General features: G+C 39.5%; 3 protein-coding genes across 3 annotated transcripts; 2 read left to right on the top strand and 1 right to left on the bottom strand.

The window, feature by feature from the left end:
- Positions 1-856: 856 nt before the first annotated feature.
- Positions 857-10865, bottom strand: LOC106920925 (cilia- and flagella-associated protein 52-like). The gene is made up of 14 exons (XM_014992267.2): positions 10616-10865; positions 9781-9980; positions 9568-9704; positions 9340-9462; positions 9057-9156; positions 8765-8881; positions 8403-8503; positions 8101-8271; positions 6790-6938; positions 5262-5407; positions 4935-5086; positions 3911-4013; positions 2519-2630; positions 857-2033 (listed from the first exon to the last, which is right to left on the bottom strand). Exons 1-14 carry the CDS (start codon positions 10683-10685, stop codon positions 1852-1854), a joined length of 1863 nt encoding a protein of 620 aa, XP_014847753.1. The 5' UTR covers positions 10686-10865; the 3' UTR covers positions 857-1851.
- Positions 10866-11133: 268 nt separating this feature from the next.
- On the top strand, positions 11134-15727 carry riok2 (RIO kinase 2 (yeast)). The gene is made up of 10 exons (XM_014992270.2): positions 11134-11339; positions 12051-12189; positions 12281-12397; positions 12716-12891; positions 12988-13076; positions 13183-13374; positions 13464-13556; positions 14355-14783; positions 14985-15081; positions 15338-15727. The coding sequence occupies exons 1-10, from the start codon at positions 11274-11276 to the stop codon at positions 15497-15499; spliced, it is 1560 nt and encodes a 519-aa protein (XP_014847756.1). The 5' UTR covers positions 11134-11273; the 3' UTR covers positions 15500-15727.
- Positions 15728-16731: 1004 nt separating this feature from the next.
- Positions 16732-22068, top strand: LOC106920927 (protein limb expression 1-like). The gene is made up of 6 exons (XM_014992272.2): positions 16732-16831; positions 18289-18494; positions 19245-19385; positions 19468-19563; positions 21048-21125; positions 21251-22068. The coding sequence occupies exons 1-6, from the start codon at positions 16750-16752 to the stop codon at positions 21695-21697; spliced, it is 1050 nt and encodes a 349-aa protein (XP_014847758.2). The 5' UTR covers positions 16732-16749; the 3' UTR covers positions 21698-22068.
- The last annotated feature ends 256 nt before the right edge of the window (positions 22069-22324 follow it).

Raw genomic sequence — 22324 nt, 5'->3', positions numbered from 1 at the left:
CTGAAGCACGCCAAGAAGCAATTTTTTTTCTTTCTTTTTTTCAGCACATCTGGAAAGAAGACACTCGCTGTTGAAGTGTGCGTGAGTGTGTGTGTGTGTGTGTGTGTGTGTGTGTGTGTGTGTGTGTGTGTGTGCACATATGCAGGAATGGCCGTTACGCCACGTTCCAGATAATCCCACACACAGGCGGGGCCAGCCAGGTTGTTGCTGTGTGCTCCCAGTTCAACTCCACCAGCACACGGCTGGTTTTATCTATCCAGACTGACTGACAAACAAGTCGTGCCTCGCTGTGTTCCAGTGTCAGAGGCTGCATCGCATGTTTTCGCCTCAAAACTTTACCTCTGCAGCTGCTGAGAGCTGGAGCCTTCAGTCACATAAATGAATCGATCCAATTTCTGCCTTGAATGTGTTTTTTTTTTCCTTTCTTAACGGAACAGTGAGAGAGAAGACGGATGAGAAATTGAGTTAGGGGGTGGTATGATGATTCAATCTGAATTAGACGTGGCCTCTTATTACTTTCAGCCAACCAAGTTAGAGGATTATCATGTGATCCAGCTTCCTCTCAGCATGATATGAAAGGGAAAAATATGTGAAGCTCTTTCTCAGATCACAGGAAAACATATTTTGAAGTGTTTGAAACAACAGAACAAAGAGAAACTCCTTGATAAGTTCATTTTTTTAAAGAATGTAGAAGGAGAGAAACAGCCCTGATATTAATTGAATGTGAGCTTACAGGTGTACTTCTCACTTTTTAGCTTCTTGCTAACAAAGTAGCTCTGGTTGGGTTTTGTGATCCTGGCTCTGGTTACTCTACAGAATAACTGCAAATGAGACAATTAAACCAGAGGACAACAGCCACCATTACAGTTTTCATTCATTCGTGTCCACAAACTGCAAAATTCAGTTTTTCAAATCGATTACTTCCCCAACACAGTCATTAGCTCCATCACCCCCAAAATTATGTTTAAATCCATTAACAGCAGTACTCCCAAATTCAAGGACCACAATTACAGACCCTGTTCTCCATTGCTCTCTTACTTTATACATAAAATCAACACTAAACATCAAACATGAAATAATTTGAGACTGAACTACACGAGGAAATAATCTGGTGTTTCCATGAAAAAGTGTCTTGATTTCTAAAGACATGCCTAATTAAGCAATCATGCAGGAGACACAAAAAAAACCAACTGTTCATGCGACTCCTGTTGTGCTGCAGCGCCATCTAGCTTCAAAATGAAGAGCTTCACATTACCTGCTGTTCATGACAGAAGATTCAGGTTGTTCTGATACATCAGACAGACAGATAGAAAAAAATGAACTTATTTCTCCAAGTGTATTTTACATAAAAATACTCTCTGTGACCTGATAGTTTTGCAGAGGATTTACTTTTTGTTTTTCAGATGATCTTAGAAGTTGCTTCCATGACCAGTCTGCAGCTAATCCAATTTGATACTGCGAGACTCGATAGTGGCACACGTTTTCCAATAAGGGGGATACTTGAGGTATCAAAAGGGGATTTTGTCACATTGTTTGCCCACATCTGCTTGACACAATGTTATTGGACAGATAAAATCAATTAACAATTGCACTTATGACCTGAAAATATTTTTCCTAAGAGACACTTTCTTTTGTGAGTCACAGAGAGGAGATTAACTGTTAGGTGGTTAATTATACTAATTTAAATTAATTAAAAAAAACAAAAAAACACTTCAACACATTGACATGCATAATTAGTAATACTGTCTGAATCTAGTGATATTCTCTGTTTCTCAGTTTAAATCCGCTCTGCAATCTTATATGTAAAATTTGCAAATAAATATTAAGGTAAAATGCTACTTTAAGAGTTTATTAGGAAGAGGGAGGGTGAGGAAACTTCCACTGCCAAATGCCTCCGTCAGCAGTGGTACAGACCAGGACGCTGTTGCTGGAGCAGATCTTGGTGGAGGTAATACTTGCACCAAGAGGCATCCCTACATGGGTTACGTCTCCGAGCGTATAGTCCCACACCTTCAGCTGCTTGTCCTCTCCACCTGGCCATACAAAACGGAGAAAGGTGTTTTAATAACATTTAAGAAAACTGTAAAAGTGACTTACAGTGTCATCAGGAGAGAGTAAATCATGCTCAAGATAAAATAGTAAAAACATTCCATATTAAAATGGCCATAAAAAGGTTATGACTACCATTTTTTTTTATTCAAATGCTATGTGATTGATCAGACAGAGCAGATTTTCTTTCCACCAGATTTATCAGACAATAAATCTGGTGGAAAGAAACAGAAGCAAATGTATGATTGCAATGGCTATTTACATTTTGTTTTTCAGAAGTTACTATCTTGGGCATGTTTGTCATATTCATCAGGGGCTTTAATTATTTTCTCTGAAAAGAGACATTATCTTTTGTGGCTTTTCATCCAGTCTAAAACCAGTTTTGATGTCCAGGTTCTGATCAAGCTCTCTACGCTTGACTCAGATCGGCAACACTGGTGACACGATGAAGGTTCAGACGGCGACAGACCTGTCACAAAGTGGTTGCCGTCAGTTGTGATGTGCATGGTGTTGATGGCCCCTGACTGGGAGCCCTCCAGTTCTCTGATGGAAGAGCCGTCCAACACGTACCAGTAGGTGATCTGACAATCAGATGAGCACAGAGGTTACATCTATTATGTTTTAACCTCACACAGTTGTTCTCATACTGGAATGTTTTTTAATTTAATAGTAAATAAGACCACAATTATTATTCAATTTTTACTCAAAAGCCAGCCTGATTGCAAAAAAAAAAAATGCATTTACTTGATTGATTTAGAGAAATATAATAAATGTTTGTTGAAGAAAAACAAAGCCCTTGCCATATTGTAGATCTACAATAATTTAAAGATTCCTTTTTTATTCAGATTTTATTTGTTTTACTAAACTTTTATTTTTGGACATGCCCATTAATGTTAAGCTGGTAAAAAAAAAAAAAAAGCCACATAAATAAAAACTTTTGGAGTTTTCTTTAAGCTATCAGATTTTTATACAGATCAGTCACTTTTGACTTGATGATTTTGGACCAAGTGATAAAAACTTTGCACACCAATAACATTCTATCACTGTTTTCGTATCTCGACTTTCAAGCTTGTGGTTGTCATGAAAAGCTTCAAGAGGTGTGAAGACCTTTGCAAGACAAAACTGGTTCTCTATGGACCCCCTTGTCCACGTCCGGAAATTTTGCGCATGCGCTCAATGCTGAAGCGCAAAAACGCTGTTTAAATTAAACCTGGAGCTGTAGGTACGATTCGTTTAGTGCAGTGCGCCACCAAAAAGGGAAAAATAACGCAGAAAAACCATTGATAAACAACTCAAAACCTCTTCTTTTTTCATGCTCTCTGTGTCGGACACGCTACACAACAACGCCACTATGTGTTTCAGGATTCAACACCAAAAAAAAAAAAAAAACACTCAAACATTTCCCACACAAAGAACAGAACATTTAGTCCTTTGCAGTTTTATGTTTTTAGGCTTAATGTTTATTTTGCGATTATTAATAAGTGTTCCCTGTGGTAGATTATACACATGTGGTAGATTATACACAGCTGCTATTACTGCGGTGGTTGATTAGTCAATTTAAACACGAGGATACGTCAGAGTTGGTGTTTATGTCACCTTTTTGTTTTTTTAACTGAACTGAAACACACCAAATTCCACATCACACCTAGATGTTATGGTTGTCAAATTCAAGCAAGAATAAATGAACTTCTTCCCTCTCCCTCGCTATTTTTTTCTTAATCAAAACTTGTTCCTGACATCTTAACAGCTAAACCCAATGTTATTGTCAGCCAGTAGTTTTTTGGCCTCCTGTATTGAGACTGGGGCGGGATCTTACGCGCGTGACGTCACCCTGCAAGGGGTCCTTAGGGTCTGAAAGCACCTTTCTGTCAGTTCCACTCGTGATGATCTGGTGTTCATCTAGATTGTAGCACACACTCCGGAAAAGAGTGTTCGCAATCACCCTTTGAAGGCTCACGAATCGTCTGAACAAGGAAACACAGAAAAACAGAGCAACAGTTCAATAAAGACATGAGAAGAAGCTTGCTAACGTTGTTTTTGTTGGGTTTTTTTTTTACTCCAAGTCAACTTTCTGTTGACGATTACATTTCAAGGATAGCCTGCTGAAGGTAGCTTTAACGTGGAGCTGGACAAGAGTCACAAAAATTACTGTTACAAATTGTTAAGTAGACAGAAAATTTACAGTATGTTGGGATGGATGAAGACATTTCACCGAGGACAACGAAAAACTGTGACCACAGCTTGATATAATGAAGATTCTCTTTACAGAAGGAAGCGTGTTGTTTAAAGACAGTAAGCGCGGTAAATGTACTTTAATTCTCTACAAACCAGAACCAGCATCAATATTTAAAGACAGCCATTTTACAGCACTCTTCGCATTTCTCGTCTCTTCTTTTTCTAGACGATAACTGGTAGCATTTCCATTCCATTTTTTGAAGCAGAAACACAAAAGTGCTTCATGTCGTGCCATAACAATCACAGTTTAAATATGCATGGATGGATTGTCTCCACCTATCCTGATGTGAAAAACACTTCAGTTCTTCACTTTTCCTGACTGCATAGGAAGCCCATGCTCTGCTGCTGCTCTCTGTCCGTCACTTAAGAATTGCTAAATTGAACGCCATGAAGAAATTACGTAGCAATATGCTTCGATTTGTCTTTTCCACAAATTTGTCGTAGCTTGACTTTTAAATTTCCAGCCATTTATCTGATCTCCACGACATTTTGCGAGGACTGCAACACAAATCTAAAGATGAAGAGAGTAAGCATAAAGTTTGTGTGTGTGTGTGTGTGTGTGTGTGTGTGTGTGTGTGTGCGTGCGTGCGTGCGTGTGTGTTCTTTACACTGCTGAAGTGTGTGATGTACTCTCCAGAAGTGCTACTCACACTAAGTCCCAGATGATGCAGGTCCCATCAGTGCTGGCTGTGACGCACTCGCTGTCATCGCTCTTGATTTTGACGCAAGTCACAGCCTCTTTGTGCTCCGCCAGCGTATTCAGCAAACGGTGGCCTTGAGGCTGTAGCTCCCACACACGCACCTGCAAATGGAAATAAACTCATTCTTCTCCATTCCTTCTCCCTATTTTGTTACACCAGTGCAGCCTTTTTTAAATTATTGTAGCATTTTGTGGAGAAATAACGTCTCGTATTGTTCAAACTGAGAAGATGCTTGTTTTAACATCTTGAGTTAAACGAATATTAGGACATACTGACCTGTCCCTCTCTTCCTCCGCTGACAATCTTCTTGGAGTCTCTGGAGTTGGCGATGGTTGTCACGCCCATATTGTGCGCGTTGTTCATAATGAGCAGCGGCTTCCCGTTTTTCGGGTCAAACATGCGGATCTTACCATCGCTCCATCCTAAAACCCAAAGAAAAACCTGCATTCCTACTGTTGTGAAGAGGAGCGGTATTTTGTAGCTGGCGACTTCGGCACCGCTGACACAGAAGCAGATGAACTGCTGCTCTATGTTATGTTATGTCTCAGATGGATACTTCACAAAGTATTCAGACTGCTGTCACATTACAATCCCGTACTTCAGTGTATTTTATTGTGATTCCACATAGTAGACAAATACCACACTATGCACATTTGTGGTGTGAAGAGAAAAGATAATTTAAAAGAGAAAAAATTGGAGTAGTGTGGCATGAGTTTATATTTATTCTATACTGTCAGAACTATATCGTCATAAGTATTGGGTCACTCATCCAAAATGCTGAATGAAGGCGTCTAACTCACTTCCATGGCCTTGTGACAGCATGATAAAATGCCATCAGTGCAATAAGTCCAGTTTTACCCCACAGTCAACTCTTGCCTAATGAGCATTTCTTTGCTTGGCATCTGCCAGGAGACAGGAACTTGCCTAACCGCATTATCTCAGTTTGATGGAGAGGGACTCATGGTGTGTGTGTGTTTTCATGAGTTGGACCTGTTCCCTCAGTTCCGTTGAACGGAACTTAATGATTTAGCTTTACAAGATATTTTGGACAGTTTTATGCTCCTAACTTTGTGGGAATAGTTTGAACGTGTGCTTTAGTACATAAAGCAATGTTCGCAAAAGCATAAAGGAACAAGTTCTGCGTGGAAAAGCTGACTGCTCTGCACAGAGTTGTGCACATGGACTCTGGCCTTTTGGAGGAATTACAGTGCTTCTGGAAGAATGGACAAAAACTTCCACAAACTCTCCTGAGCATTGTGAAAAGCCTTCCCAGGTGAGATCAAGTCATTACAGCTGCAAACGGTGGCCCAACATCATATTAAATCCCATAGATTTAGAATGGGATATCGCTCAGGTTCTTATGTGTGTGGAGGAACACAAATGAATACTTCTGGTTTATTGTTACAAGAAAACCAGGAGAAGTGCAGTTTGCCTCAATCCATATAGGACACAAAGCTAAACATGAGGAAGCAGGTGTTCAGGTCAGATGAGACAAAAAGTCAAGACTGATGATGCACATTATCGTAAACACATTATCCCCACAGGGAAATCGTGGGAAATTGCAAAAGAATGTTGCCCAAAAACCGACAGAGATGTACTCAAGGTGATTTTACAAAATACCAACTCGGTGGATAAAATCAAACCATGTATCAGTTTCCTGCCACTTCCCAATACGCACAACTCTCTGTTGGTCTATCAGGTAGGATCGCAATAAAATACATGGACGTTTGTGACAAAATGCAAAATTGTTAAAGAAATACGAATGTGTTTACAAGACATTTTAGATGCGTTGCCTGAATCTCACCACTGATGATGCCGTGCCCATCACTCATGAAGCACAGGGTGTTGCAGGTCACGTTGGGCACAGAGAGACGCATTAGCTCTTTGGGCTTGTTTACGCGCCACAGTCTGATTTCTTCCTCAGAGCAGGTTGCAAACACCTGGGACATGGCACTAGCACACAGCAAAAGAAACAGAGTAAGAAGTATTGACCTGCAGTTTGCCCAACTTCACAACGGATGTTGCATTAATGTGTCATCCTCTAGTGAGCAAACTAGAGAAACACAGATTTCTTTTAAATCAAGAGGTGTCACACTCAAATACACAAATGGTCAAAATTAAAAAACTTGACATGTACTGGAGAAATGAGGTAGCTTCAAATCAAATATAAAATAAAGCACAGTAGAAATGTTAAAAACCTTTAAGGTTATTTTCTTCATTTGTAGCCTTCTGAGTGAAATTTCGTTGGTAACCCCTTTTTAACAGGCTCACAATAATGAGAATCATTTATTTAAATGACTGTCCAACCACTCAGTGGTTGGGAAAAGTTGGAAAAAGTTGCTAAGACAAAATCACAAAGTCTTAGAGACTTTTATTGCAGTTAGTCCTCATAACTTCTGAATTTTCTCAGCCACCACAGTGGAGTTCTCCTTCCACATGCATGCAGCTGCTGCAAGGAAAGGGGCATGTGGAAAACATTCATCACAGTGCAGTTTTGTACTCTGATCTATTGACGCCCTCAGTTTGAGCCAGATACCAGTAATCTCTTCTCCTACCAATGTGGCTGGTAGTAGCATCAGGTCACTATTAATTGCAAACAGAGAGGACAGGTGGCTTGTAGGTCCTTCTGACATATGTGCCAATGCATCACACATAACATTCAGGAATTTGTAACATTAGCGGTGCATGTGCTGTCCAGTAGCCGGCCCGCTGTAGTAGATATTTTGGAATAAACTTTTGTGGGTCAAAAATAATTAACCTAGCACAATTTCTGACACGTCTGTTTTAAAAAAAATTTCAGCCTGTGCAGGTTTATAACTCAATGCAGGGAAACGTGTTACTTGAATGTAAAATAAATAAATAAACTGTTGTGAAAGAAATTGAGAACCAAGTCTGCTTCTGTCTAAATGTTAGTGTGAGACAGGAAAACACAAGAAATAAACTGTCTGATACAACACAACCTTCCTCCAAAACACCCTCTAAAAAGATGAAAGACAGTCAGGAAGCAGAAACTCTGACAGCTTCAACAGCTTAAAACCTGTGCTGGTCATTTTTCTTCCCATTGGGAGCTCACTCAGACAGAAAAGTGGTCGCAGACGTGATAGATCAGACTTACAAAGGAATGGCTATGTCATGGATAGTGCTTCTGTGGCCTGTGCATAGCAGATCAGCTTTGAAATCCTCAAAACTGACACGGTACATCTGGGCTCCCTCTGTGCCGACTAAGAGCTGCCCTCCCTCGTCACTGAAGGCAACGGAGGTCACTCCGTTCTCCAGCTCGATTTCCCTATCAGGGAAGATGAAGGAGAGACGTAAAAATCATCTGCATAATAAACACTAGGAATTTAGATGGTTTAACAGTCAGATGTTGCTATGCTTGTTTGAGGTTGACCCAAAAGATATGAGGGTGAGACTCGCCTGACAGTTTGGAAGTTATTCTTGGAGCACAGAGCCAAGGTACCCGATCCAGTGCCAATAATCATGTCTCCAGAGTTCAACACCTTGAGGACATTGATACCCTGAACAGAAAACAGAACGACTTGTCAAATCAGAGACTTCTCAGAGAACACTAGTAAACAAACAGCATTATGTTTGTTTACTGTTTGTTTACGAGGAGCAAAGCAGATGGGTCGGGGAGAAAATCGCTCAACTTATCCCTCAAAACCTGGAGAAAGTATAGTGGCTATCTCCTGAATGATCATTTTATCAGGACAAGACATTATACAAGTCAGCAATTGTGCAGTGTTAGAAATAAAAGACTAGAAGCTGTGATGACTTACCCCGCTGAACTTTGCTCTAGCTGGACCACAGTTATTCAAGAGTTTCAATCTCGTGTTGATTTTCATTACGTCCCCACTTGTTGTGCCACAGAACATATACTGATCACACACTGAAATCTGTGCAAAAAAAATAAAAAATTCAAAACAACGCACCCGCTTCACTTTTTTCTAATTACAGTATTTCTTATAATTTCACTTTTTATTTATTATTTCCAACTAAGTTTTCTTTTTTAAAGTTTCAGGGGTAATAGAGATCCCTAATCTCCAGCTCTATGTCAATATGGCCTCGTACCTCCAAACATTTCACAGTCCTCTTCAGCTTGCCTGTCCTGCAGTCAGTGGGCCAGATCCTTCTGTTGGTAAGATCCAACTCCCAGATTCGCAGTGTTCCACTGGCAAACAACAGCAGTACCAGTACGACAAATGACACAGTAACACTTATTTATTTATTAGATTAAAAGTTTCCAAGTGTTGTTGTACTTGGTATTTACAGAAATTGTCCTTGCTACGATGAGGCCCTTTGTCAAAATCATTTCCGACACGTCACAGAATGAGAGGAGATGTCGTTTACCCACCTGCCAGCTGAAGCGAAGATGTTATCACTGGTGTGGAAGAACTCCACGGTGAGGCAGTAACCGTACGTCGAGGCTGAGCTCTTACATATGGCCTGTTTGGTCTCGACGTTCCAAACAACGATGCTAAGAAACACACAGCAAACACCTTGCATAGGTCCTGCTCATCAGATGTCCATCCTGCATGGAGAGTTTACAGGGCTCCGAGTCTTTAGAGGTTTAGCTGTTTACCTGCCGTCATCTTGGCCCCCAAGAGACACCAGGTGTTTGTCGTTGGGAGAGAAGGCGACTGCTTCGACCTTCACCTTGTGGAGCAGTAGCTGGCAGTGGATTGCTCTCGCTGCATAGTTCCAGATAATCACTGGTGCCTGTAGACAAGTATTACTGTAACTTAAGAGTGTCGAAAAATGCACAATCACAAAAGGGTTTTGTGAGTATGGCTACCTTAACGGCCACAACGTTGGCCTGCCCAGAGGCAATGTAGACTCCACTTTTGGACAAAGAAACGCAGGATACATTGTTTGAATGCCCATGCAGAAACTCCTGCTTCCCATCGTCGGTTCTTTTCAGGATAAGAAGACTTCCCAGAGGATATATCAAATACTTCTTGTCTGGATGAAGCTTCAGGCCAAAGGGGACATGACCTGATACATGACATGAGGATACAAATGGTGTGAAAGAGTTGGAACTGGAATTTGCACAAGTTTTGTTTTTGTTTTCTTTTAAATATCCTAGGATATTATGAATATTACATACAAGTAAAGAAAAACACAACAACAATATTAAAACAGGTTTTTTTTGTGGAAATTTAATATATATTAAATTTTTCCCTATCCAACAGATTTACAATTCTTGATTCTCCTGTTCTATTCATAATAATTTACATAGTACAATATAAAATGTTATACAAGTATTATTAAGCAAATAAATACAAAGAAAACTTTGTATTTATTTGCTTAAATAAATACAAAGTGAAAGTTTCTGTGAAACTTTCACTTTCTGTGAAAGTTTCAAAAGTTATTAAAATTACTTTAATAACTTTTTTTTTAATTAAAAACATTTTTTTTAAATTCTGGTGAAAAAGCAAACCCCACATTTAGGTGGATGGGGAAAATTCATCCGAAAACAACAAGTAACCATCTCCGGTTCTTGTGCCTGTTATGTCATCAACCCAACTACCAACAAAACAGAATGAGCACAATCGTTTTTGAGTAAAAACTTAAGCGACAACAATAAAAAGCAGACCCTGTCCTCACCTTGAACTCCCCAGAGAACCTACCGTTAAAACCGATAACAGCCTGTAACTCCAGCTCAGGAATGCTTCGTGCTTCATCGTCCTTGGCATCCATGTCAAATATGTGAATCGGGAAGAGGGGAAGCAAATGCCTCACTAATTTATATTTTCAAAGTTTAAAGCGGTAGAGGGTAAAGCAGCCGTCAAATTGGCACTCGGAATGCGGCAAACAAACGGCCACCTAGCAACAAGAGGCGGCCACAACTTCGGCTCCAGTGAGCTGCTTTCATGTGCTTTCGGAAATTTTGACACTCTCGTAGTACCTGGCTCAAAGTATGAAACGATGAAAGCTTATTTTCGCAATTGTGAGGAAAGAAAAAAAAAGTATTATTATTATGTCTGACTTATATGTCATATCAATGAAGTACAAATTATTTAGTAGCAATGGTAACTTAATCAGTTCAAAATTGCACATCCGCTACGTTTAACTAAAACCAAACAAATTATTTATTTGCCTTACTCGCACTGGACCGTTAAAAGACTCCAGTACAGTAGGTGGCGTAATGTAACCATGAGCTTGGTTGACGCTACAGAAGAAGAAGAAGAGCGTCCGCCTTGCACATGTGTTTACTAAAACTGTGCTCTGTACTGGTAGTAGAAAACCTGTTTATAATATTATTCTGTTCACCTCACTAACTGTAATATGGGGAAGCTCAATGTTATAATGCTGAGGTATTTATCTCGAGATGACTTCAGAGTCCTCACCGCTGTAAGTAATATTAGCGCTTGGTTTTAAAAGGGTTAGCATGAGTTAGCTTAGCTTCGTTTGTTAGGATATCTATCCTAAATCTGAATTAATGTTACATTAACGACACTGTTACTGATGTCGCCACGGCAAATGACTCGGTTAAAGTCGAATTGATTTGTTTTCTAATTTTACACTCTTAGGAAAAAAGAATAAGAGGAGAGATTATCTTTAGAGACGACAATACCTTCCTCTAAAGTTTCTCCTCCCTGAAAGTACATTATTTCAAAGTATTATACTTTGAAACAAAGAGGGAAAGAGATTGATAAAGACTGATAAGCCACCAGAATCTCAAATAGTTAAATAAAGATAATAATGTACTACAAAAAGTACATTTTAGCTTCAATAGTTATTTGCTTTGAAAAATCCTTTAATTTGTGCAGTCTCCTGTTTTTTAAATAAGTCATTGCTCAAAATTAAATATTGTGAACATAAACTACACAAATAATCTGTATAATGCATATTGTTTTCACAATTCTAAAAATAATCAAGACTTTATAACTATTGTAAACATCTTATTCAGCTGAAGAAAGAAGGTATTGGTGAGAATTAAATTGTCATATGTAGCCTGGATAAATATGAAAAAAAAAGGTAGAAAGTCCCCTAAGAAGTAGTAGTTTCTTTGCAACCATCATGCTTTCCCACTCAAAGTGTAACCTTGTGTTTCATTCACAGGTTGAGATGGGGATGAAGAACCACGAAATTGTTCCAGTGAGTCTTCTGTCATCTATTGCCAGCCTTAAACATGGTGGCTGCAACAAGATCCTCAGAGAACTCGTAAAACACAAACTCGTGGTGTATGAACGCTCCAAAAGTAAGAGCTTGGGTTTCTGTCTCACTTATAGCGGTGCTAGTGTTTACCTGTTGAGTCATTTATTCTGGTGTCCATTCTGCATTGGTTGTAGCTGTGCAGGGCTACCGGTTGAACTACGGAGGATACGACTACTTGGCTTTAAAAACTTTTTGCTCTAGAGAAGTGATTCTGTCGGTTGGCAACCAGATGGGTGTGGGCAAAGAGTCAGGTGAGAGAAAATTGCCTTTTGCCATAAATTACCATAAGTTAAGTTTAGCTGAAGTGATTTTGTGGAATTCAGTTACACAACTCATACTTTTTTGTAGTATTGTTTAAACTATTACTATACTATGTTTAAAATCTCAAAACTCAAATTTTAACATGTTTTTTTTATGCTGGAAATAAAAATCTCACTGAATCTGTGTTTTTTGTGAGAAGTGTTTTGCAAAGTCTTATCTACAAATTCAAAATAATGTTTAAAAAACTGAACTTTTGTTCCAAAGAAATGAGAATTTTCTTTTCTCTTGTTTCTTTCTACTGTGTGTAGATATTTACATTGTTGCGAGTCCAAATGGGGAGCAGTACGCTCTGAAACTGCACAGGCTGGGTCGCACCTCCTTCAGAAACCTAAAAAACAAGAGGGATTACCACAAACACAGGAAGAATATGTCCTGGCTTTACCTCTCACGCCTCTCTGCCATGAAGGAGTTCGCCTACATGAAGGTAATGAACTGAATCGGTGGATTTAGGTCAGGTAGAGGTGACAAAGTGAAAATGTAATAAAGTTGTAGTTTAAGTTATTCTCCCCTCCGTCTCCAGGCTCTGTACGACCGAGGCTTTCCTGTTCCCAAACCTGTGGATTACAACAGACATGCCGTAGTGATGGAGCTCATTAATGGATATCCTCTGTGCGTAAGCTGGCCAGCCTCCGCGTTTGTCTGCATACAGCAATAATAGTGATGCGCTACAAATGTGTTCTCCTCTCCTAATTTGAGTTATTTCCCACTTTTGCAGGTGTCAGGTGCATGAGCTGCAGGACCCGTCAGCGCTGTACAGCGAGTTCATGGAGCTTATTGTGAAACTGGCCAATCACGGCCTGATTCACGGAGACTTCAATGAGTTCAACCTCATGCTGGACGACCAGGACCACATAACAATGATCGACTTCCCTCAGATGGTGTCCACGTCTCACACCAATGCTGAGTGGTGCGTATCTGTTCCTGAAGACTAAAAAAAAAAATTGTCCAAAAAAAGAAAAAAACTTTGCTCACATCTCCAACTTTTTTTTTTTCCAGGTACTTCGACCGTGACGTCAAATGCATCAGAGATTTCTTTGCAAAGAGATTTAACTATGAAAGCGAGCTCTTTCCAACTTTCAAAGATATCAGGTGACTTCTAATATTTCATGAGCTAAAATGTTTAACATTCTTCATATGTACACTTTGTGCCAAGATAAGAAGGGCTCCACAATATATTGTCCAATGTATCTGTCCAAATGTATTCAGTTCTTTACTTGAAGGAAAAGTTGTTGCTTTTCCTCAACCTGTTATCCTCTCCAGGTTCTGCTGATCAACATATTTTACAGTCCAGACACTTCTTAAAGTATCTCTTAAAGTTCAAAGTAGTTACAAGTTTACAAGTTCCTTCTGAAGTGTATCATTGGTGGTTAATTTTAATGCTCCATACCATCTCAGGACCTCCCAGTAGCACAATGTGTTTAGTTTGTTTTTACATTTTAGCCAGTTTCCCTTCATCTGAGGGAGACAGTTCGGGCCAGGTGATTTAATTCAGGCACTATTTTTTCAGATAGGACAATGATTCTGAACACGTATCAAAACTGGGTTTGAAATGCATAACGCAAACTAACATTACACATCTCAAATACCTGAAAATAATAAAAAAATTAGATGTTAGTTTGAGTGTGTATATGAATTTGATTTGATCTGTGTTAATTAGAAAAGAAAATCCACAATAAATATAAACTTTTGCATCCAATTCTTTTTAAAATTCATTGCAGTTGTCTGTTTTATAATGATTTACATAGCAGAAAGAAGCTTAAACTAAAATGGCCTTGCTAACATGCGTTCGTGTGAGTTTTCTGAAAGGAACTGTTCAGAAGATCGTCCAGCCTGCGCTGAGTCATGGGTAGAAAGTCGTTCTTACAAGAGCTTTGCTTGTTCCCTCAGGCGGTCCTGTTCTCTCGATATTGAAGTGTCAGCCAGCGGCTTTACCAAAGATTTGGAGACTAACGCTGAATTACTACATCCTGCTGGACCCGAAGATGAGGAGGTGGAGGATGATGATGATGATGATGAAGAAGAAGAAGAGGCATCAGACGAGGAGGCAGAAAAGGTGGAAGAGGGCTTTGACATCGATGAATACAAACACGCAATGCAGGAACTGGAGGGACTGAAAGTCAGCGAAACGCCTGCAGTGACACAAGATCAGAAAGAGGAAAGCAGTGATGAATCAAAAGACGTTCCAGAGGTGGTGCCCACACCTGGAGGCCACAAGGAAACGGGAGGAGAGTTTGAGGAAGAGCTGAAGGAAGCTGAAGATGAATGTCCAGAGCTGGCTGAGCTCTCTGCCTCCAACAAAGAGTTCAAACCGTTCAGGTAGGTTCAAGCATATGCTGACCAAATCAGCAGCGTTGGGGTCTAAAATACTGACCGATCATTTAAAAAGCCTTCATTAAGGCCCTAATTTGGTGCCTGAGAATCACTTGAGGAAATCCTGAGTGCAAAGAAAACAATTGGAATCGCCAGCAGTCCATGCATTCCCTGTAAACCTTTTTTTGTTTGTTTGTTTGTTTTCAGAGACTCAGACAGTCTTCAACAAATTGCAGAACACAGAAGGAGAACAGACAGTGAAGCCACCATGGGCAGCATAGGGAGCTGCTCTACTATTCCTCCAGTAAGTAAAAACTCTGCTGGTTTCATAGCGATATCAATATAGATACAAATACTTTTACTGTAAGTAGCAAAAAAAAAAAAACTTTGTTGCCTGGATTAATTGTAGCATCAGTTTTGGGGACAGTTTGTTGTGTTCTGCCAGCTTTGCTTCAGAGTCTCTACGTGATTTTTCTTTTTTTTTATATATATATATTTCTTGTGGATGCACGGTGTGACTCCATTAATGCAATAACCTGCTGATGTTGTTTGTGCTGCAGGAGGTTGTGCGTCAGAAAGTGCGGCGGCAACTCACCAAGCAGCAGAAGGCGGCACAGAGGAGACGTCTGCAGAAGGGCGAGGCTAACCTGGTCACCAAATCTAGAAGGGATAACCAAAATAACATCAAGTCCAGCATGGAGAGCGCCTCCTTCTGGGGATAGCATGCAACTGCAGGACTGGATTAACCAGCAAACGTAATTTATGTCGACATGCTTTTTGTTTCAGCTATATTTTCGAATCTTTCGCTCCTTCAGCTGAAAAACTGAACATTTATCATCGAGGATGAAGAAAAGGACACCAGAAGGCTCTCTGCACAGCGATTTAAACTGTTTTATACAATCAATGGTATTCAAAGAGTCATTGCATAATAAAAATATATTCTCAGAACAGGTCCTGTTTCTGCTTAAGCTGTTTAAATTAATTGAACTGTAAATTTTTTTAACAGCTCTAATATAGTTAAATCATGGAATGATGTCTACATATTGTTAGTTTTATAAAAATGGAAACTTTCAAACACTTTTGTTGCACCCCTAAGTAGGTCTTCAAAATGACTGCAAAAGATTGAATGGTTGTGAGGTGATTCATTGATAAAATAGCTGACTATAGTTTGGCTGCTGTGTTGTAGGACTGAGTACTGATCCTCCAACAGAAACAAGATGCAGTTACTACACATGCTGTACCTGAAACCTGTTGAGTTACTCCGATGGAAGAAGTAAGACTTGGTAGCTAAGAAACTGCTTCTGGTCAGAATTTGGCTAATTTATGTGTAAGCAGCTCTTATAAAGGGGGTGAATTCACAGTTGAACAAAAGCCATTCACATTGAAGGGGATGAATGGAGCTCAGCCTCTGAACTCAGCAGGTTCAGATTTTAGAGTGAAGTCAAAACTGACCCAGCCCCCTCCAGTCTTAGATACTGATGAATGGGCACTTGTCCCTTTGATGCCAGCTTGTTCCTCGACCAAAATAAGTAAATCTACTGGATCTGTAATGTTTTTTTGTTGTTGTTGTTGAGCTAAGTCTCTCCCCCCCCCCCCCCCCTCTGAGAATAGCTCGGTCTGATTCCTTGGCAAAGCTGTGCAGCTCTGTTCAGGGATTAGCCAGCTGCACAGCCCAGAGGGGAGGGGCTCAGCATTCCTGCCCTGCACCTCTGTGTCAATATGCTGAGGGGCCCTCTGAGCTAATTGGTGCAGAGAGTGACAAAAGGTGGTCTGCTTCAAAAGAGGAATCCTGGTGAGATGTTCACACTGGAGAAGAGGATGAAGTTTGTGAAAACTCCTTTTAATTCTAGCTTCTCCACATATCGTCACTTATGCGCTGAGAGGCAAACGACTGGTGCTAGTTTTTACTTTTGATGGACCAGTTAAAAACATGACTGAATGTTCTTGAGGCAGCAGCAGAACTAAACTTTGGATGAAGATGAGCTACATGCAACTGGAGGAAAGCATCATCTCTTACCTCTCACAGAGTGAGACCGATGACTGCCCCAAAGACTGTGAGTAACGTTTTAGTCGAAGGGAAAACTTGGTTTTTAAAGCTACTGCTTCTGATTATTTTTGTAAAATTAATTTCACTTTAGATTATTGTTTTTCACTAATGAAGCGGACTGTCATTGGGTTTTGTGATTCTGTTGCAAATTGTCATTTAGTCGAGGTAAAATCTGTTTTACGAAAGACGAGCTTGAATGGCTATGGTGACATTACATGAGGGACAAAGTAACCGTTCAGGCTCCTTTTAGTTCATAATTTCTATTTTTTTTTTATTTTCTTCTCTTTCTTGAAATGTTTTTAATAAAGTTTATCCTTTCTAGGTGTTTACCTGTATTTTACTGAACAGCAGACCATTCATTTGACTTGTGTCAACTGTATGAATTTCAAGACAACTTTGCAACAATAAAACGCATGGAAGCATTTCTTTTTTTAGTGAACAGTGCAGATTTGTGTTGGCCATGTTTTGTTTTTTTTTATAAAACTTGCATAGTCTAATTCAAATAAGATATGTTCAAGTTCTAACTGTGTAAACGGCTGAATTACTTGGCTTGTTTTGGATTTAAAGGCACTTTGGGTGAACCCCTTATTCTGTGGCCCAACAACCAAAGGTGGTCTTATTACCAAAAACGTCAGAAATGTTTGTGTTTTCACAAAAAGTTTCACAAATCTCAAGCTGGGCTTCAACGAGTCACTGGTGCTGTGTAGAATAATCCAATTTGGTTTTTAACCAATCTAAGCATTATAGATATTAAGGCAGAGCTGACCAGTTCAATCCTTGTGCCTAAAATGGTGGTTAATTAGGCTTTTACTGAATGGTAAAATCAAAAACTACAATTTAGCCAAAAATAATTTAAAAACAAAGTCTGGTACCCAGGCTAATCCTTGGGAAACAGGCTTGATGAAGGCTATTGACGAGCCTTATCCTGCCAATTAGCCTCATATGCAACACATCACCATCATTTCAGTCAATTCTAGAGCAAACAACCAGAATAAAAACATCCACATGCCAAAAGCAGAATTATTGTTGTCAGTGTACATTTTGTTATTGAAGAAGTACCACTAGTCTGGAAAGTACATTCTAAATTACAAGAAAAGTTAAGTTCTTCACTTGGCAGTATTTAACTGTAATAGCAGGTTTTCACACAGGTGGAATAGAAATTGAGCAGCAGTGACGTCGACTGCACGAAAGAAAAGATGCTGGAAGAATAAAACCCTTTAATGGGTCAGTACAATCTGATCTGAGCGAAATGTCAGGGAGTAGGTTTCTTCGTACATAAACAAACACAGGAACGCTGCCATATTATATACAGAGTTCTTTATATATTTGGATTAAGTATTCTGCGCATCGTTAAAGGATTTAAAAGAAATGTAATATCGTTAAATCTAAGGCTCCAGACTAATGCAAGATGTTACTGAGTTGCTTCATGAATGTTTTAACATTTTGTCGCCCACCTGTGTGCAGTTAATGTGGTGGGCATCCTGCACAACTTCTGGGAGCAGAAGCAGACAGCTCAGGTTAACGACTCCTCCTCTGAGCCGGACAGGTTCTGTGGGAAGCCTGGCAGCCACACAGACAGCCTGCTGTTGTACGAGTCAGCACCTCCGCCTGGTCCCCCCTACGTCTGCTACGTCACTCTGCCGGGAGGAAGCTGCTTTGGCAACTATAAGGTGTTTATTATGTTTATTAAAACATAATAAACTAGTGTGCAGAGAATAACACTAAATGGCCTGAAAGCCTACATAAGATATTTCAAAACTAGTTTTGCAATAATCTTTATTTCTTATTTCACTGTTATGTCTTTTTGGCTATATATATATATATATATATATATATATATATATATATATATATATATATATATATATATATATATATTGATTTACTCTTTTTGTTGCTTTATTGACTAAACCATAGACCCAAAAAAAAGAGCCATGAACAAGTCAGTTCAAGTGCAGAAAAAAGTACTTTAACACCAACAAAGTGTTTCCACAAGAGCAATCAACTGAGGAATAAATAATCCTGTTTCAGGATTTTTATTGTGTTTATCAAAGATGTAACTTTCAGATATGCTTTATCTGCTATAGGCAGCTTCCTTAGCTTGGCACCTTTTATTTTGTCATCCACTTCATCACTTGTGTTTTTAAACACACACTGCTCAAAGATCTTATTATGATAAGAATTGCATTTTCGCATAAATTGAACAAAAAAGCAGACAGAACTCAAAATAAGACTGAAAATCCATTACAAAGCTTCCAAGCGACTGTCTTTTTCTGTATTTTTTTACAAGAAAATGTGGTTCCCTGAAAAGCAAAGAGAAATAAAATAAATAAGTGACTTGTTTTCTTATCTCCTTAACATCATAAACTGCACCTTTTTTTTTTTTTTTTTACATCTCAGGCCTTTTCTTGCCTCCTCAGGTGTGTGACACCCAAGCAGAGGCTCGCAGGGACGCAGCTCGTGTGGCTCTAATGAACTCACTGGTGAACGAGTTGCCGTGTCGACGCATCACCGCTGAATTCATCACTCACAGTCTGAATCAAGCCGCCACAGAAAGCACTGTGAGTATCTGCTGCTACCAGATCCCTTCGGTTTAACTTCACCTGATGAACATTGGACCTGCCCTGATGTCTCTGAGTAAAGGTTCCTGTGGAGGATTCGTGCGACTCAAGCACCAGCATAGGAACCTACAGTTTGCTGCTTCAGTCCTACATGGGACGGACCATGCTGGAGTTCCAGGTACCGTTTTGCAAAATTATATTTTTTTAAGCTGTGCTTCTAAATCATGAAGTGTCATGTGATTGATTAGAAATATGAAAACTATGGCACAAAAAATGTTTGCAGTAGCTGTAACAACGCTCTATTGACTCACCCAGTGACTGTATTATAAATTCTGAATACTTTCCAAAGACATTGTATCTATTTAATGTTACATTTTTGGCCTAATTTTAATTTTGTAGCTCAGCTGGTGGTGTTATTTACACCTTCTAGCTGCATCATTACAACCAGAGTTTGTTTTTAGTGGGAATATCAGTCTACCCTCATTGACCCCGGCAGCTGAACTGAGGCATGAAACACCTCATCTTTCTACCGCTGAGTAAATAAACACATCTGCAGACAGGGGGGATAATAGGCAGAGGAAATGGGTTCATTATTGTCATCATTACATCCACATGACTGAATGCTGATATGTAGTCACACTGACGACGTCAAGTAGAAGCCGGTTAGCGCAAGATGAGACGCATATTTGCGTGTACTGCCATATAAAAACAAAGACTTCAGTCTCATGCAAGTTAAATCTAATGTCTCCCATGTGTGTCTCATTAAATCTGTCTGTCAATGTACGGACTCGAGGTTCAGCACGAATGTTAATGCTGCTAATGTATGGCAGCTGTTCGGCCAGGTGCTGTTCTGCATGTCACGGTCAAACCGGCGCTGTATCGACACTGTCAAGGTAAAGTTTTCAGGATGATGTGCGCTGCTCCCTCGACAAATAACACTTTGCACTGAGGTCAAAGAGATACATTTTGGTCTTTCTTCCACATGTTTGCTGTGTCCCTTGCATGTCTTGTGACGACACAAGGTATAAAAATTTTTCCTTGAAAAATGGCTTCCTTCTTGCCAAAGTTTAATAAAGGCCAGATTTCCTGAGCTCTCGCTGCCGTTCCTCACTCGCACTCTGTGAGATGTTGGAATAATGTTTTATAAAATAATCCTGCTTTAAACTCCTCCACAACTTTCTCCCTGACCTGTTTGTTGTGTTCCTTGTTCTTCATGATACTGTTTGTTCACTAATGTTCTCTAAAAATAAAAAAAAATTAAAAAAACAACTCTAAGGCCTTCACAGAACAGTTGCTTTTATACTGTGATTAACTAACAAACAGGTGGACTCTATTTAGTGATCAAGGTAATTGGTTGGACTGGATTTTATTTAGAATATCACATTATAGGCGACTGATTTGAAATTATCTTTTTTGATTTTTTTTGTGTGTAAAAACTGTTTAAAACCCTGTACCATTTTCCTTCTGCTACACAGTACTTTTTATCTGGTTTATCACTTCAAACCCCAATGAATTGCCTTTAAGTCTGTGATTTTAAACTTCCAAAACGTGAAAAAGCTTGAAGAGGTAGGAATACTTTTGCAATGTAGCTTTAAAAGCATTGGTTTGGAAGTTTACTTTGCTAAAAAATGATTTCCCATACTCTTGCTCATCTTTTTTCAGGAGATGATGACAGTGTTCCAGTTGTTGCACTGGAACGGGACATTGAAGGCTCTGAGGGAAAAGCAGTGCTCTCGACAGGTGAAAATCCTATCAAGCAGCAAATCATAAAGCGACTGCTTTATAAATGTTATGTTGTTAGGACTACTGATGCTTTATCTGCTAAGTCACAGTCATAACTGCATATTTTCTCTCCTTTGTCCCAGAGTGTGATTACCTACTACTCCCAGCGAGGACTGGATGAGAGCATGCGGAGCAGCATGGCTCTGGATTGGCTTGGGCGGGAGCAGAAGTCACCTGGACTCTTGGCAATGGAGCTGCAAATGGCGCAGAGAGAGTTGGTGCTGGCTCGACGTCGAGGCATAGAGCTGCGCTTCTACAAAGAAAAAACAGAGATCCTCAGCCTGGCCCTCAGTCAAGCATATGTTCACCACACACCTGGAGTTTTCAGCCCAACTCCAAGTCACACAGACCAGCATGAACAGCTGCCTTTACATGTGTTATACAGCCAGGATACAGATGACCAGATGTTTCAGCACGATGGCGTGTTTCATAACGCCATGCAAACTTCCACAGACACACTCGCTAACAGCCCCTTACTATTTTCACAGTGCATGTTTGTGCCTTTATATAACCCTAAATACAATGAATAGGAAATAAAACAATATGCATTGTACATGGCATCTTTGTGAATGGTGCAGTGTTAGAGGCATCAGAAATCATGACACATGTCAATGGCCATGTTTTCTAGATTTTTCATTATAGATTTTAACAGAAATAAAGCAACACAACATTTTTAATGTGAATCATTAGCACTTTGAAACAAGTAATTGTTGAAAATAAAATGCTAAATCCTAAATTCTAAGTATGCACAGCTTTAACCCTAAAAAGCAGATTGTTCACGTTACTGTTCCCACACTTGTACTCTAAGACCATGTTGCATTTCATTTTAGCTTTGTCGCTGCTACTATGTTTTCATAGCACAAAGTGTTGCCTGAAACTTAAATAAATTGTTGACATGTCATTGTTTTTTTTATGTTTTACATACCATACAATTCAGTGGTATCACTGCTTGCCTGAGTCAATTGAGGTTGTCAGCAGTAGAAAAAAATAGTTGTAAAAGCTGTCTCAGATGATGACTCATAATCTTTATTAGTGGGTCAAAATAAGTAATTTCAGGTACGTACCTACATTTAGCGGTCATTGAGCGAGAGGTATGATACCTCATAGATATTATGCGTGTATAATTGTACATTATAGTCGTCATGTACGAACCCTCC

Source organism: Poecilia mexicana, unplaced genomic scaffold, assembly GCF_051168715.1.
Source record: "Poecilia mexicana isolate PSO_F unplaced genomic scaffold, ASM5116871v1 scaffold_9, whole genome shotgun sequence".
Taxonomy (NCBI): domain Eukaryota; kingdom Metazoa; phylum Chordata; class Actinopteri; order Cyprinodontiformes; family Poeciliidae; genus Poecilia; species Poecilia mexicana.
Note: the sequence above shows the minus strand (reverse complement) of the source record. Positions and strands in the feature narration are given on the sequence as shown.